The following is a 17,500-nucleotide window of genomic DNA, read 5'->3' on the forward strand; positions in this document are numbered from 1 at the left end:
GCAAAAAATGATAAACATGTTTTGTTCCTGTAGTTTTGCTGCAGTGAATTAAGGCAGGGGAAAAAGTTAAAGTTGTTTGATGGAGTGATGCCCTTTTATTCTAGTATATTTCTTGTTTAATTGTAGATACCTCACAATTCTTTTGATAAATTTAGTTTGATTTTTCACATGATTAATGATTTTTTAAGGGATCACTGTTAACTTTTAGAGTATTCAGTTGTGATTCTCATTGTTATGAGGGTTCAGGTATCTGGCTGAAGTGAGATATATTTTGAAATCTGCAATTAGTTGTGTAATAACCAGGTACTTGGTATGCACCGTGACAATATATATATATATATATAAATATATATATATATATATATATATATATATATATATATATATATATATATATTATATATATATATATATATATATATATATATATATATATATATATATATATATATATATATATATATATATATATATATATATATATGTACTTGTCCTTTCAGTGGGAAGAATCATCGACGTCATAATTTTTACACTTCTTGCAAAATAATTTTTCATACTTGTCCTTCTCAGTTCCATCCTTTTAAGAGTTTTTAAACGACTTTTATGCATGCTTATGAATAATTGTCTATGGCCCTTCGTGTCCAAAAGCATTCTGAATTTGAATTTGAACAATGGCGACATGAAACTACCTAAGGAGACAGGCGACCTTTCTTATGAGTTATCCTTTGTGAAAAGTAAAAATATGAAAGAAAAAAAAGTGTACAAATGAAAATCATAAATTATGAAACTTCATCCTCGGTTAGTGAAGCTCCGTGTGTTTTATTCTTCGCTTAAATGTCTTACGATGACAATCGCCAACATGGAGACAATGCACCTTGGACTGGTAAACGGAAACATAAGCGCTTCTTTTGATGCACCAGACAAGATCTCATTTCGAAAAATGATGCCTAAATGGGTTTCAGGTTTTTTCACGAATTATATATATATAAAGATTTCATTAATGCTTTTGTCTAAAATGTGTGCAAAATGAGCAGAACATTGCTGTTGTGGATGTCATTTTAAGTACACCAGTTCCAAACGTAGCATTGCGTTTCCTCACTCCCACGATAAAAACCTATAAACTATAAACACCTTGTTTTTTTTTTTTTTTTTTTAAAGATCGAATGAAAATAGTTCATATTTTCTTCACGTGTGTAAGGATAATTGATTCTTACCTCCTGTATACGGCTTGTCATGTTTCCGTTGGCTGGCGATCCACGAGGCATAATCTTGGTCTCCAAACAGATCACCTGCAAAAAATTTAATAGTTACTTTAGTCATGTTCTCTCTCTCTCTCTCTCTCTCTCTCTCTCTCTCTCTCTCTCTCTCTCTCTCTCTCTCTCTCTCTCTCTCTCTTCCGTATTTCTAAATCAGGCCATATTTTATAATTTCCTTCACATGAAAAAAGTAAAATATTTGCTCTTGTTGAAAGGAACATTGGGTCAGTTATGAAAGTACCATAACATTTTCTCATAGCCACAATAAAAAAGCTATCAACTGCAAACAAGCTAGTAACCGTAAACTCTCTAAAAAGGACTGAACAAAAGTAAAAAAATTTGTTAAAAAAACTACAGTTTTACATATTAATGATATATAATCACCCATAAATATTGCCCACACTTCTGCATGAGATATCCTTTCAAGATAACAAACTCTAGGACAAAGGATCCATTTCTCGTATACTGTTTGTGTTAAATGTGTAACAGAGGGATTTGAAAGTTTTTTTTGCAAGAGCACAAGGGAGAATGATACTGCGGAATTAAATAAAATACAGGAAAATGGAAAATCTGAAGTAGATTACTTAAGGGTATTGCAAATTTCAAAGAGCAGGTCAGATACTGGAGAGAGAGAGAGATGGTGCCTTGCAAGAACTCTTGCAATTCATTCATGTAAAGTGAATTAATTTGTCAAGCTTTCTTTATATGAAAGTGATGGGTGCATGGTTGCTGTGCAAGTTAACAGAATAGCTTAAAGAAGCTGATTTTTAGTTTTCTGTAAAATAAAACTACTGTGCCGGCTTTGTCTCTCCTTCTTCACTTTATTCTGTCCGCCCTCAGATCTTAAAAACTACTCAGGCTAGAGGGCTGCAAATTGGAATGTTGATTATCCACCCTCCAATCATCAAACATACCAAATTGCAGCCCTCTAACCTCAGTAGTTTTTATTGTATTTAAGGTAAAAGTTAGCCATAATCGTGCCGTCCTTAAAGTTTCATGGGTCACGGCTCATACAGCATTATACCGAGACCACAGAAAGATAGATCTATTTTCGGTGGCCTGGATTATACGCCGTAGCGGCTGTACAGAAAACTCGATTGCGCCAAAGAAACTTCGGCGCATTTCTTGCCTTTTTTTCGTACTGAGGTTCTCTTCTTCCCTGAAGAAATTTGGGAAATAAGGCTTATGATTTTTGTCATGTTTGTCATTGAATCCACATTTTTAAAATAAAATGCAAGAAAATTTCTTTACGTAAAACTACATCACGGCGAAGAGAAAATATTCATTTACGTTTTTCTGCAGCTCTAAGGTTCTTTGTTCTGGAAAGCAGTCATACCTAAGCGGTGGCCGGTAATTTGACTCCGGTAATTTGACTCGGTATTTTGACTCCCGGTATTTTGACTCCCGGTAATTTGACTCCCGGTCATTTTGATTCCCGGTAATTTCACCCCACTTTTTTTCCTTTCTTTTTCGTTGAATATACAACTTTTAATCTTTCTTTTAGTTCAGAAAAAAGGTTCTGTTAATTCTCAGTTTCATAATCATCATCATTTACCGTCTAAAAAAAGTAAATAGATAAAAGAAGAAAAAAAAAAATTTACGAAACAGGAAACAAGTAAAAAGTACATAATTTTAGTAATAGAATTGCTTGTTTACATGCACGCTAGGTAGTTGACTAAAATTATCGCTCTATGGAGACTAACTGAAACTATCTCTACCACTTTGTAGTTTGTATTTCGACTCTTCAAGGTTTACCAGGCCACATCAACATCTTACTTCTTTGTTTATTACTTTAAAAGGAAATATACGGTCACCATGCCTTATGTTTTTAACAGCACCCGGGGAGGAAAGAAACTTGATGTGCTTGATGGATTCGAAGAGCTTGTTGACGATGACGATCTTCCTCAAGAACTAGTGTCTTATTTTGAAATATCGTACATAGGATGTTTGCGAGGTAGAGGAGTTAGACAACGCAGAACACCTCCTTTGTTTCCTTTAGATATTTGGAATGTTCACTTAAGAACGGATTCCGAGATGCCTCGCACAAATAACCATTTAGAGGGCTATCACAATGCCTTGCAAAGCTCTTTAAGTTGTACCCATCCAAATATATGGAAGTTGATTACTGCATTAAAAAAGGAAGAGCACTTGGCGCAATTGAGAAAGATTCAATTTGATGGTGGCGAGATTTGTGAGAAAAAGAAGAAGTATAAAGATATAAACAAGCGACTGCAGATAATCATTGAGCGATACAGCGACCAAAATAAACTGGAATTCTTGAGAGCAATAGCTCATAACCTGCATCATTATTGAATTTTTTAATTTTTTATGGTTTCAATTTTGTATATAGTCTTATCTCATACTTTGGTATGATTACATTTTATCCATTTTAAATATTACATACATGCTTTGTATTAATAAAAGATGTTAACATGGCTTTTAGTATTATTCGTTTTTCTTTCATTTTTAGTTAATATGTATCTACTTGTTTTTCTTAAAAAAAAAAAACTTTATTTTTTGAACTAAACAAGAAAGATTAAAAGTATATTCAACGAAAAAAGAAAGGAAAAAGTGGGAGTGAAATTACCGGGAATCAAAATGACCGGGAGTCAAAATACCGGGAGTCAAAATAACGGGAGTCAAAATACCGGGAGTCAAAATACCGGAGTCAAATTACCGGGAGTCAAATTACCTAGAACCCATACACAAAAAAGTTAAACTTTGTTCTGATCGATAAATAATACTCTTTCTGAACTGACTCGCGTCAGAGCTGCATTAGATGAAAGCCGGAACGTCAGATTTTAAAATATATATAATTCTGCACATCCAGCAATGTCAGCACCTTACTTATTAGTATTTACATACACCAAAGTCCGCTTTAACCAGATTTACAAATGTCAGATACAAAAGTTTAAAGCATATCCTTTTATATACCCACAAATGCAAACTACACATTCATTAGTTAGCAATTACCTAAACCAAAGTCCTGCAATCAGATTTACAAACATTCCCAAACGTCAGCTTATAAAGTTTAAAAACATCCTTTTACATACAAACAAAAGCAAACAGCTCACTTATAAGCTTTTACCTGAACCAAAGTCCAGCAATCGGATTTACAAACATTCACTACGGCAGATAAAAGTTTAAAACATCCTTTTACATGCAAACAAAAGCAAAAAACTCACTTATTAGTATTTACCCAAACCAAAGTCCAGCAATCAGATTTACAAACATTCCCAAACGTCAGAAAACAAAAGTTTAAAACTTCCTTTTACATGCAAACCAAAGCAAACAACTCACTTATAAGCGTTTACCTAAACCAAAGTCCAGCAACCAGATTTACAAACATTCACTGACATCGGATTATAAAGTTTAAAACATCCAAATTTTACATGCAAACAAAAGCAAACAACTCACTTATAAGTATTTACCCAAACCAAAGTCCAGCAATCAGATTTACAAAAATTCACAGACGTCAGATAAAAGTTTAAAACATCCTTTTACATGCAAACAAAAGCAAACAGCTCACTTATAAGCTTTTACCTAAACCAAAGTCCAGCAATCAGATTTACAAACATTCCCAAACGTCAGATTATAAAGTTTAAAAACTTCCTTTTACATACAAACAAAAGCAAACAACTCACTTATAAGCTTTTACCTAACCCAAAGTCCAGCAATCAGATTTACAAACATTCATTAACGTCAGATAAAAGTTTAAAACATCCTTAGCATGCAAACAAAAGCAAACAGCTCACTTATAAGTATTTACCCAAACCAAAGTCCAGCAATCAGATTTACAAACATTCCCAAACGTCAGATTATAAAGTTTAAAAACTTTCTTTTACATACAAACAAAAGCAAACAACTCACTTATAAGCTTTTACCTAAACCAAAGTCCAGCAATCAGATTTACAAACATTCACTGACATCAGGTAAAAGTTTAAAACATCCTTTTACATGCAAACAAAAGCAAACAGCTCACTTATAAGTATTTACCCAAACCAAAGTCCAGCAATCAGATTTACAAACATTCCCAAACGTCAGAAAACAAAGTTTAAAAACTTCCTTTTACATGCAAACCAAAGCAAACAACTCACTTATAAGCGTTTACCTAAACCAAAGTCCAGCAACCAGATTTACAAACATTCACTGACATCGGATTATAAAGTTTAAAACATCCAAATTTTACATGCAAACAAAAGCAAACAACTCACTTATAAGTATTTACCCAAACCAAAGTCCAGCAATCAGATTTACAAAAATTCACAGACGTCAGATAAAAGTTTAAAACATCCTTTTACATGCAAACAAAGCAAACAGCTCACTTATAAGCTTTTACCTAAACCAAAGTCCAGCAATCAGATTTACAAACATTCCCAAACGTCAGATTATAAAGTTTAAAAACTTCCTTTTACATACAAACAAAAGCAAACAACTCACTTATAAGCTTTTACCTAACCCAAAGTCCAGCAATCAGATTTACAAACATTCATTAACGTCAGATAAAAGTTTAAAACATCCTTTAGCATGCAAACAAAAGCAAACAGCTCACTTATAAGTATTTACCCAAACCAAAGTCCAGCAATCAGATTTACAAACATTCCCAAACGTCAGATTATAAAGTTTTAAAACTTTCTTTTACATACAAACAAAAGCAAACAACTCACTTATAAGCTTTTACCTAAACCAAAGTCCAGCAATCAGATTTACAAACATTCACTGACATCAGGTAAAAGTTTAAAACATCCTTTTACATGCAAACAAAAGCAAACAGCTCACTTATAAGTATTTACCCAAACCAAAGTCCAGCAATCAGATTTACAAACATTCCCAAACGTCAGAAAACAAAGTTTAAAAACTTCCTTTTACATGCAAACAAAAGCAAACAACTCACTTATAAGCGTTTACCTAAACCAAAGTCCAGCAATCAGATTTACAAACATTCACTGACATCAGATAAAAGTTTAAAACATCCAAATTTTACATGCAAACAAAAGCAAACAACTCACTTATAAGTATTTACCCAAACCAAAGTCCAGCAATCAGATTTACAAAAATTCACAGACGTCAGAGAAAAGTTTAAAACATCCTTTTACATGCAAACAAAAGCAAACAGCTCACATATAAGCTTTTACCTAAACCAAAGTCCAGCAATCAGATTTACAAACATTCCCAAACGTCAGATTATAAAGTTGAAAAACTTCCTTTTGCATACAAACAAAAGCAAACAACTCACTTATAAGCTTTTACCTAAACCAAAGTCCAGCAATCAGATTTACAAACATTCACTGACGTCAGGTAAAAGTTTAAAACATCCTTTTACATGCAAACAAAAGCTAACAGCTCACTTATAAGTATTTACCCAAACCAAAGTCCTACAATCAGATTTACAAAAACTCACAAACTTTAGACAAAACAATTTTTTTTAAGGCTACACTTACGAGAGTAATGATCGCAGCTGGACGCTGTAGACAGCTGCAGATTGGGTTCTCCAAGATGATGGTCGCCCAGGAAGCACATGTTCAAACCATCTTTGTGTTCTTGGCCGCACACGTCGAAGTCGTCTGCCTCACAGCGGGTGCAGAAGTCGTAACTCTGGCACGTCTCCGCGGTGTCTGTCGACGATTTGTCGTGAGAAGGAAAAAATAGAGGAGTCACATAAATAGAATGTCACTGAAAACACAATACAGAGAATAATGTCGTCGTTTATACTCTAAGGACAATTTGGAATAAAGCCCGCGAGGGAAAAAAAATAATGAACAAACATTATTATTATTATATACTGAGAATTAAAAGCAACAGCAGTAATGTTAATTAACACTACTGTGACTTTTAATTCTCGATATTTTAGCATCGTTGCATGGGTTCCATGGTTCATTATTTATTATTACTATTATATGTTCAGAAGATGAACCCCATTCATAAGGAACAAGCCCACCACAGGGGCCACTGACTTGAAATTCTAAAGCTTCGAAAGCATATGGTGTTCATTTGAAGGAAGTAACAGGAGGTAATGAGAAATACGGAGAGAAAAAATCAACTATTAGAGAAGAAAAAATAAATTAACACCCGCAAGTGTTGCATCATCGCCGTACTGAACAACCTTGTTTTCCAGGCCAACAACGATATCACTTGTAGGAAAAATAACAAGAATAAAACAGTTTTCAAAAAAGGACTTTGAAAAAGGGGAAATAGTTTTCTTACAAAAGAACAGCATCACAGCTATCAAATCGTTTCAAATCTTACGGCAAGAGAGATTCCCAGATTCCTATAAAAAATCAATATGTTTCTGTAAAAAGTCTTTGAATCATGAAAAACAAGACCAGGGCGACATTGTTACAAGATATAATTTGCTCTTGTCTCATATAAAGAAACCACAGGGATGAAAGCAAGCAGATACGCAAGGAGACTCACCTTCCAAGCACAGTTTAGCACACTGAGACACACTGGTCAGCTGGGCCACTAGCTTGTGATATTTCTGAGGCATTCCTGAATTTGGGTAAGAGGTGAATATTTTTTCTGCCTTTTCTGGAAAGAGAAAAGTAAGAGGAATTATATTTACAAAGTATGTCGCATAACTTATTTTCTGGAATCAAATCAGTTATCAGCGTAGTCATAGATATTACAACCAGTTAGATTTGAAATACTTCAGAAGTGCCTAATTGTTTCCTGTAAGTTTAAAGTACTTTAGACAAGGGATGGAAGATTATTAATTCGATTGGTAACCTTCATATGCACTGAACAATGAATATAATCATGCTAGGTGTGGTTGTTTTAACCTGGCATCTTTATGTAACAATGCAACTGAATAATTCCTATTCATCCAAAGACAAACATGCAAATCTGAGTAAAATCTTATTTTTGACATGCATACAAGGCTGAAACTGGCATCTTCTCATAAATACACAACTAAATAATTGCTGCTCATCCAAACACACGTACAATTCTGAGAGATTTCTTCCTTTGGAAATGCATGCAGGGCAGAACTTGGCACCTTTTCGTAACTATGCAAGTGAAGAATTCCTGCTTATCCAAACACAAACAAACACATCTGAGAGATTTCTTACTGTTGAAATGTATACTTGGCATCTTTTCGTAACAGCTACACAACTGAAGAATTCTTGCTCATCTAAAAACACACAAAGTCTGAGAGATTTCTAACTTTCGAAATATATACTTGGCATCTTTTCGTAGCAGCTACACAACTGAAGAATTCTTGCTCATCTAAAAACACACAAAGTTTGAGAGATTTTTTTAACTTTCGAAATATATACTTGGCATCTTTCCGTAGCAGCTACACAACTGAAGAATTCTTGCTCATCCAAAAACACACAGAGTCTGAGAGATTTCTTACTTTCGAAATGCATACAAGCTTGATGCGTTGAGTAGTTCCCCCCATCGGAGACATCTATGAAGGTCTCTACGTGCAGGTGACACGTTCCCATCTCCCAGCAAAACTCGAAGCTGTTGCAGTTGTAGTCTTGGCTTCTGGTGCACTGCCTATGGTCATAGAATAATGAAAAATTTTCTTTGGTAATATTCCCCGAAAATAATTGTGCTTTTACGTGTCTCTGGTCTGTCCCTTTGCCTTTTTTTTTTGTAATTTACTGATGGTGTGTTGGGGTAGGGAATACAAGTCTGTGTAATTATGTTCTCACTGATTCATTGATTTAGATATAAATCCATGGGGATAGGGAACACATGAAGAAATAAATGCATAACAATATACACATATATACACATTATATATATATATATATATATATATATATATATATATATATATATATATATATATATATATATATATATATATATGTATATATATTTATCTATCTATAAGGTCTTCCAAACATAAAACCGTAAGTTTGTCATCCTCTACATACTGATCTGTAATACGCCTTCCTATGAAATATGCCTTCAAACATTTTAGAATCCTAGTAGATAATTTAAAAAGTTACTAGTTAAGAGAATTACGGCAGAGATTTGGGTAACAAAGTCTTCCACCTGAGGTGATTTGCCAATGATGCAGAATTAATGTAGGATATTTGTCTCTGTTAATTACAAATCAACATGGACAGAGATGATCCAGGTCTACCTATGGTACAATTAACTGAAGAAGATAGATGTGTGGGAAACTGGGAGACATGTCAAGACTCAGCAAAAAAGTGGGAGGAAGAGGCTAGGGAAAGATTAAAGCTACAAGCCAGGGTTTTGCTAGATCCTGTCAGATCCTTCAGAACGTTCAGAGAAGCACCTAAGGAGTCCCCAAGGAGTATCATGGAGTAGGGTCAATTTTATGTAGGATACAAGAGGTCATTGGTCAGTCCTGGGGCAAATTAAAGCTACAAGCCAGAGTTTTGCTAGATCCTGTCAGGTCCTTCAAAACTTACAGAATAACACCTGAGGATTCCCCAAAAGATCCTCAGAAAATAGCTGTTTGTGTAGGTTATAAGAAATCATTAGCCAATTCTGCTCATAGGTCTTTAGTAACCATACTGAAAGGTTTAAGATGCTGCTGAAGGAGAAAGTTATGTAACAGTTGTGAAAAGTCGAATTTATTGTTGTTAATGTATTATAGACTGATAATGAATACTAATTAGGAGTACACGAGGGAACGTCCAAACGTTTAAGACTGTAGTGAAGTTGCTTATAAAAAAAATTGCCATGAATTTCAGGGCTCAAACTCGAAACCAACTTACATAGCACATTCTTCAGGGGAGTATCCTTTCGACACAGGGACCTGTCGTATTGATGGAAATTCCTCCGAGCAGAGGGGTGTAGTCCGTTAAATAGTTTCCTGTTGACACAGATATGACAGTTTTAGTGCATGAAATACTTATGATTTGTAAGTGGCGTAAAAGATATTGTGCACTTCCTAGAATCTCTGGTAAAGGGAGTAGGCTGATTTTATCACTTATAATCCCATCCCAATCGCAAGCCATTTTTCCTCCAATGTTATTTTTTTCTGAATGGAATGGAATGGAATATAAGATTTAGGCCAAAGGTCAAGCAAGAGCTGGGACCTATGATGAAGTCATTCACAGCTGAAAGGGAAAATGAGAGGAATAAAAAGGCTTGAAAGGTGTAACAGGAGGAAACCCTTTTGCAGTTGCGTTGTGAAACAACTCATGAGAGGGTTGAGGAAAGTAAGATGGAAGAAAGAGAATAAACGGAGGTACAGTGAAAGGAATGAAAGAGGTTGCAGCTAGGGGAAAGGGACGCTCGAAGAACCAGAATGACAGTGCACCGCATGACGTGCACTGACAACAGAGTTAATTTTTTAGGGGAAAGGATTTGTTTGGCTAACGGAGAAGGATACTAACGACCATGAATGGTGCAATCGTCTTTCTTCTCGATTCGAGAGCTGTTGACTTCGGCTGCGTGCTGGCTGTAGAGACTACACTCCCCCGTCATGAAGTTGTGGACGATAGTCTCGCATTTGAAGTCCATCCAGTAGACGCAGGCTGACATGCAAGCGAGGGTCGACCCGTCTTTCTGTTGGGCGGAAAAGAAGAAGAAGAAGAAGAAGAAGAATTGTCCTTCCTTGTAAGGCTTTTGGAACCGAGAGTCAAAACACTTGAACGTTTCCGGGAGGACTCTTTTAATACAATTTTTTTCGCTGAAGGGAATAGTTAGCGGTTACTTCTTTGGACAAAAATGAAATGGACCAGTAATTAGCAATTGAATCTTGCATCCTAATTATTATTAATTAAAGACTTGCCTTTTAAAAGAAATTATCATTGTTATTATTTAGAAGATGAACCCTATTCATATGGAACAAGCTGACCACAGGGGCCATTAACAAGAAATTTAAGAAGACCTTCGTATTATTATTATTTATTATTATTATTATTATTATTATTATTATTAGGGGCCACTGATTTGAAATCCAAGTTTCCACAGAATATTATGGTGTTCTTTCGAAAGAAGTAACAGAAGGTAATTAGAAATACAGAAAGAAGAGATCAGTTACTAGAAAAAAAATTAACACGATAATGAATAAATATATAAAAATGTAAGTATATATAAGTTCCATATCAGTATGGTTCGTCTTCTGAATAATAATAATAATAATAATAATAATAATAATAATAATAATAATAATAATAATAATAATAATAATAATAAAATTTAGAATAATAAAAAGAAGGGTTTTCAATTCAATTTGATATTGGCATCCTAATGGTGTGAAATAATAATAATAATAATAATAATAATAATAAAATAATAATTAATAATAATTTAATAATAATAATAATTAATATTGGATTCATTTCCTAAGAAAAAGAAAAAGTTTTTTTTTACCTACCAATTTGATACTACTACTACTACTACTACTACTACTACTACTACTACTACTACTAATAATAATAATAATAATAATAATAATTATTATTATTATTGTTATTATTCAGAATATGAACCCTACCTACATGGAAGAAGTCCACAGGGGGTTTTAATTTGATATACAAGCTTCCAAAGAATTTGGTGTTCTTTAGAAGAAATTAACAAGAGGTAAAAGGAAAAACAGTAAAATAATAATAATAATAATAATAATAATAATAATAATAATAATAATAATAATAATAATAATAATAATAATAATTATAACAATAATAATACAATCTAGATTCATTTCCCAAATAAGAAAAAAAAGAGGGAAGTGTTTTCAACCAACCAGTTTGATATTGGCATCGGGACTCGTGATGGTGTGATATCTCTTGAAGGTGTAAAACTGGAACCTGATTGGGTCCATGGGGTCTGGAGTCTTGAACATGATGTGCTGCGTGGCTGTGAAGTTCACCTCCACTTCCTGGAAAAGGACACAACCACAGAGAGAGAGAGAGAGAGAGAGAGAGAGAGAGAGAGAGAGAGAGAGATGTCAGTGCTGTATTTTGTTATTGCTGAAGATATATATATATATATATATATATATATATATATATATATATATATATATATATATATATATATATATATATATATATATAGACTATTTATCACATCACCGTGATTCATATACAATCAGAAAGCTACAAACGTCCTTTAATATCCAATTCGCTCTACCTCGGAAATAATATATTTTCATATATGATACCGAAGGGGATTTTTTTAGTTGATAATAAGTTCACCGTCCCGTGGGGTCGAACCAGCGAAGGACGAGGACTCAGGACTACAGGGACGCACTAACCCAGTCGGCCACAAGAGAGGTATAATTGGATATCGGCTCCCATATACAACTCACTCGTCGAACTCAGGTGTTTTGCATTTGGAGACGATATCCACCCACCTCTGCCATGTTGACCGTGTAATGCGTTTGTCGCACGTAGCCATATTATGACTATTTATCACATCACCGTGATTCATATACAATCAGAAAGCTACAAACGTCCTTTAATATCCAATTCGCTCTACCTTGAAATAATATATTTTCATATATGTTACCAAAGGGGAATTTTTAGTTGATAATAGTTCACCGTCCCGTGGGGTCGAACCAGCGAAGGACAAGGACTCAGGACAGGGATGCAAACCCATGTGAACTTGTATATGAAAATATATTTCGAGGTAGAGCTAACTGGATATTAAAGGATAGCTTTCTGATATATATATATATATATATATATATATATATATATATATATATATATATATATATATATATATATATATATATATATATATATATATATATATATATCTTCGTAAAAATGTATACTGTAAAATTTTTCCAGAATGTTGTGATATGCTTTGTAATTGTCGTATGATTTTTTTTTACAGGAGATGCTGCAGTATATTCTGTATATTAGTAATAATTATGCAAAAAATGTCTCACAAATACTGATAATTTAGATAACGTAAAACAGGAAAAGATTTTGTTATCCAACCACTTTGTGGTTCCTGGATTGTCATCGAGATCGCTTTGTTTTGAGTTCAAGCAATTTCCTGTTAGAGTTGCGTTAACAGGTGAGAGATAAGGGATGGGTGCCCAGTCACGTAGACAAATTTTCACTCCCATACGAGGAGGGGGAATTATTGCGCAAAACCGTGTGGTAATTGCGTCATATAGTTTCTAGAACGTGTTTCAATCGAAACAGTTGCATTGTCCTGATCATGTTCACCTTTGTACCCTGGTCCCAAAACGTTTTAGAATATTCTGTGGGTCTTGGTCCCAAAGTGTTTTACATGACGTCATTCAGCTTTGCTAGAATGATCTATGGGGTTTTGCTTTTGGGTGGAAAGAAACAAAAATCAGATTCATATAGAGACGGAATACCGTGAGGTGTAGATGTAAAAAGAAGTTCTCTCTCTCTCAGATAACGTAAAGTAATTAATTGTTGGGCTCTCCATTTTGATTTTGTGAGATCTAACATTTCGATTTATAACAGTGTATATATTGGTAATGGAGCCTATTGTGTACCTTGTGAACATCTGCAGACTGTGTGAAAGCTTGTGTAAGGTAAAGTGAATTTTACAAATTTATACCATGGTATAATGTAATTTGAAGTGTTTAAATAATTTGATAGGTTTAAACAAGTGATTATTAGAACGGTCAATTAAGTAAGATTTTTAAGTGAATTTATTTCACTTTCTACACTTTTCAGTTTTTGTGTGTTTTTGTATGTTCTTGTGTTTTCAAATTACTTACTTAGATTTCTTTCACATCTTAAGTGTTTCTTAATGGTTTAAATTTTGCTCTGTTAATTTTGTTTCACATACAAAAAATTTAGTGATTTAAATTTGTTTTATAATTTGATTTAAGAATTAAGATTTGTTTTTTCAAGTAATAGTAAGTCTTTTTCAAAGTAAGATTGTGAAATTTGATGTATTAATTTGGAAGTAATAAATCAAATAAATTTTTGTATTTAAAGTTTTTACAATAGTGTTTCATTTATTAACCACCAGTGGTAGGAATAACTTTGCTAAGTCATAGTTGATAATAGTTTTGTTCCTTCATTTTTGCTGATGTGACTCTAAACTTGGGAGACAGTTACAGTAGTGGAGTGATGCTCATTTATTAATTTTAGTATATACTAATACCTCACAATTGTTTTGATATTTGGTACCTCACATTGTTGATAATTATTTTAAGCGATCACTGTTGCCTTTAGAGTACTGAGTTGTATTTTTTTTTGTTATGAGAGTTCATGTGTCTGGCTGTAAGTGAGGTAAACTTGAATCCTATGATTGGTAGAGTAATAACCAGGTACTTGGAACACTCTGTGACAATATATATATATATATATATATATATATATATATATATATATATATATATATATATATATAATATAAGCCAACACTTTTGACATGAAACAGTATAGTAAAACCAAATCTTTTGAGAAACAACATATAAAACCAACTCTTTTGAGAAAGAATAAAATAAAATAAACTCTTTTGAGAAACAACGTAATAAGCTAGCTCTTCCGAGAAACTATAAATATAGCTGAAAGAAAAGCAACGTAATAAAACCAACTCTTCTGAGAAACAGTAAATACAATTGAAATAAAAGCAACATAATAAAACCAACTCCTTCGATAAACAACATAATAAAACCAACTCTTTTGAGAAACACCATAATAAAACCAATTCTTTCGAGAAACAACAAATACAGTTGAATGAAAAACAACATAATAAAACCACCACCTTTGAGAAGCAATATAATAAAACCAACTCTTTTGAGAAACAAAAAAAATATAATGGTGTGACGAGCAAGATAAACCAACTCTTTTGAAAAACAACTTTATAAAACCAACCCTTATGAAAAACAAGATAATAAAACCAACTCTTTTGAGAGACAAAATAATAAAACTAACCCTTTTGGGAAACAACAAACACAATTGAATGAAAAACAACACAATAAGATCAATTCTTTTGAAAAAGACCATTATAAAACCAACTCTTTAGAAAAACAGCACAATAAAACCAACTCTTTTGAGAAATAACAAATACAATTGGATGAAAACAACATAATAAAACCAACACCTTTAAGAAACAATATGATAAAACCAACTCTTTTAAGAAAAAACAAATCTAATGGAATGATGAGCAAGATAAACCAACTCTTTTGAAAAACAACATTATAAAACCAACTCTTTTGAAAAACATCATGAAACCAGGTTTTGAAAAACAACATCAATGAAACAACAAAACCAATAAAAAAGATCAAATCTTTTGAGAAACATAAAACAAACTCTTTAATAATAAAACCAACCCTTTTGGGAAAACAACAAATACAAATTTTTGGGAAAAACAACACGATAAAAGTAACTCTTTTGAAAAACAACATTATAAAACCACCTCTTTAGAAAAAACATAATAAAACCAACTCTTGGGAGAAACAACAAACGCAACAGAAGTCAACACAGCCGCGAAAATGAGGACCAAATCTCACCACGTATTTGATCTTGAAGGAGAACTTCCCTTCCTGGATGTACTTCCTGAGGAGGACGTCGACCTCGGCCGAGGGCAGGTCATCGAAGGTCATGTTATCGTGGTTGTCGATGTAGTGTTCGCAGGTGAAGTTCTTGACCTGGGGGCCCTCCGCGCCCTCGTTATTACTCAGGTAACAGGCGCCGAAGTCTCGGCAGAAATGGAATGATCTGACGGGTGGGCAAAAGGGAAGGTGACCTCAGGTACAGGTGAGATTGGGACAAGGTGTTGTTGGTTAAGAGGGGTTCTTAAGTACCGGTACTTAAGTGGCGCTCTTATTCATGGTTGAAATTTAATGTTTATAGGTGAACGGTTGTGTTTGAATTTACTGCATACATATTATATATAATACATACATATATATTATATATATATATATATATATATATATATATATATATATATATATATATATATATATATATATATATATATATATATATATATATATATATATATATATATATACATATACATATATACATATATATATATACATATATATATTATATACATACATGTATATGCATATACATATATACATATATATATATATATATATATATATATATATATATATATATATATATATATATATATATATATACATATATACTATATACATATAAATATAAATATATATATATATATATATATATATATATATAAACATACATGTATATACACATATGTATGCATATACATACATACATAAATTATTATTTACATTAATAACGACAGATAACCAAATTACTGTGTACGGACAGACTCACTTGCAGTCGAATGCGTCCTCTAAAGAACAGAACTCGGCACAAGCTTCTAAATCATCAGCCTTGTATTCCATTTCGTCTTCGCCTGGGACTTGAAACGGCTCGTCTGGGATTCTGCGAAAGAGAGGACCAGTCAAAACTCGGGAAAACAAAACCACATGAAAGATGTTGGCAAAAACGAACAACCAAGATCTCGCAAGAAGTGTTGGAATGGAATATAAAATTTAGGCCAAAGGCTAAGCAAGAGCTGGGACCTATGATGAGGTCATTTGGCGGTGAAAGGGGCATTGAGAGTAAAAAAGGTCTGGATGGTGTATCAGGAGGAGAAACTGAGAGTAGAAAGGTTTGAAAGGTGTATCAGGAGGAGAAACTGAGAGTAGAAAGGTTTGAAAGGTGTATCAGGAGGAGAAACTGACAGTAGAAAGGTTTGAAAGGTGTAACAGAAGGATAAACTGACAGCAGAAAGGTTTGAAAGGTGTAACAAGAGGATAAACTGACAGCAGAAAGGTGTGAAAGGTGTAACAGCGGGGGAAACTGAGTGTAGAAAGGTTTAAAAGGTGCAACAGGAGGAGAAACAGAGTAGAAAGGTTTGAAAGGTATAAGAGGAAAAGCAGAGTAGAAAGGTTTGAAAGGTGTAACAGGAGAAAAACCTTTTGCAGCTGCAATATAAAACAATTGTTGAGAGGGTGGAGGAAAGTAAGAACGAGGAAAGGGAACATGAACGGAGGAGGTACAGTCATAAAATGAAAGAGGTTGCAGCTAAGGGCCTAAGGGACGCCGCAAGGAACCTTAAAGTTTACCGTTTTCTATCCGACAGAATTTATCCAAAACGGTACAAAACAAGAGTTATTCAAACAACTGGTCTTTGGTTGAAAGTTAACTGTATGCTGCTATTTTTATCACTGGTTTAATTTTTCTTATTATTACTATTATTTTAATAATATTATATCATTATTTTTATATATTATTATAAACACTCTTATTACTATTACTTCAACAACTGTTTGGATAATAGCCGATTACTATTTTTTATTTTTCTAT

At 33.3% G+C, this 17,500-nt stretch overlaps 1 protein-coding gene across 1 annotated transcript in view; it reads right to left on the reverse strand.

The window, feature by feature from the left end:
- LOC136841097 (uncharacterized) overlaps positions 1–17,500 on the reverse strand; it is an 86,997-nt gene that overhangs the window by 2,773 nt on the left and 66,724 nt on the right. Inside the window, exons 15-23 of the mRNA XM_067108144.1 lie at positions 16,463–16,573; positions 15,652–15,859; positions 11,938–12,072; positions 10,583–10,754; positions 9,978–10,056; positions 8,611–8,756; positions 7,671–7,784; positions 6,698–6,871; positions 1,215–1,289 (exon numbers count right to left, since the gene is read on the reverse strand). Coding sequence (XP_066964245.1) covers positions 1,215–1,289; positions 6,698–6,871; positions 7,671–7,784; positions 8,611–8,756; positions 9,978–10,056; positions 10,583–10,754; positions 11,938–12,072; positions 15,652–15,859; positions 16,463–16,573 — 1,214 coding nt within the window. The remainder of the gene's footprint in view (positions 1–1,214; positions 1,290–6,697; positions 6,872–7,670; positions 7,785–8,610; positions 8,757–9,977; positions 10,057–10,582; positions 10,755–11,937; positions 12,073–15,651; positions 15,860–16,462; positions 16,574–17,500) is intronic.

This window comes from Macrobrachium rosenbergii, chromosome 8 (genome assembly GCF_040412425.1).
Source record: "Macrobrachium rosenbergii isolate ZJJX-2024 chromosome 8, ASM4041242v1, whole genome shotgun sequence".
NCBI classification, from domain to species: domain Eukaryota; kingdom Metazoa; phylum Arthropoda; class Malacostraca; order Decapoda; family Palaemonidae; genus Macrobrachium; species Macrobrachium rosenbergii.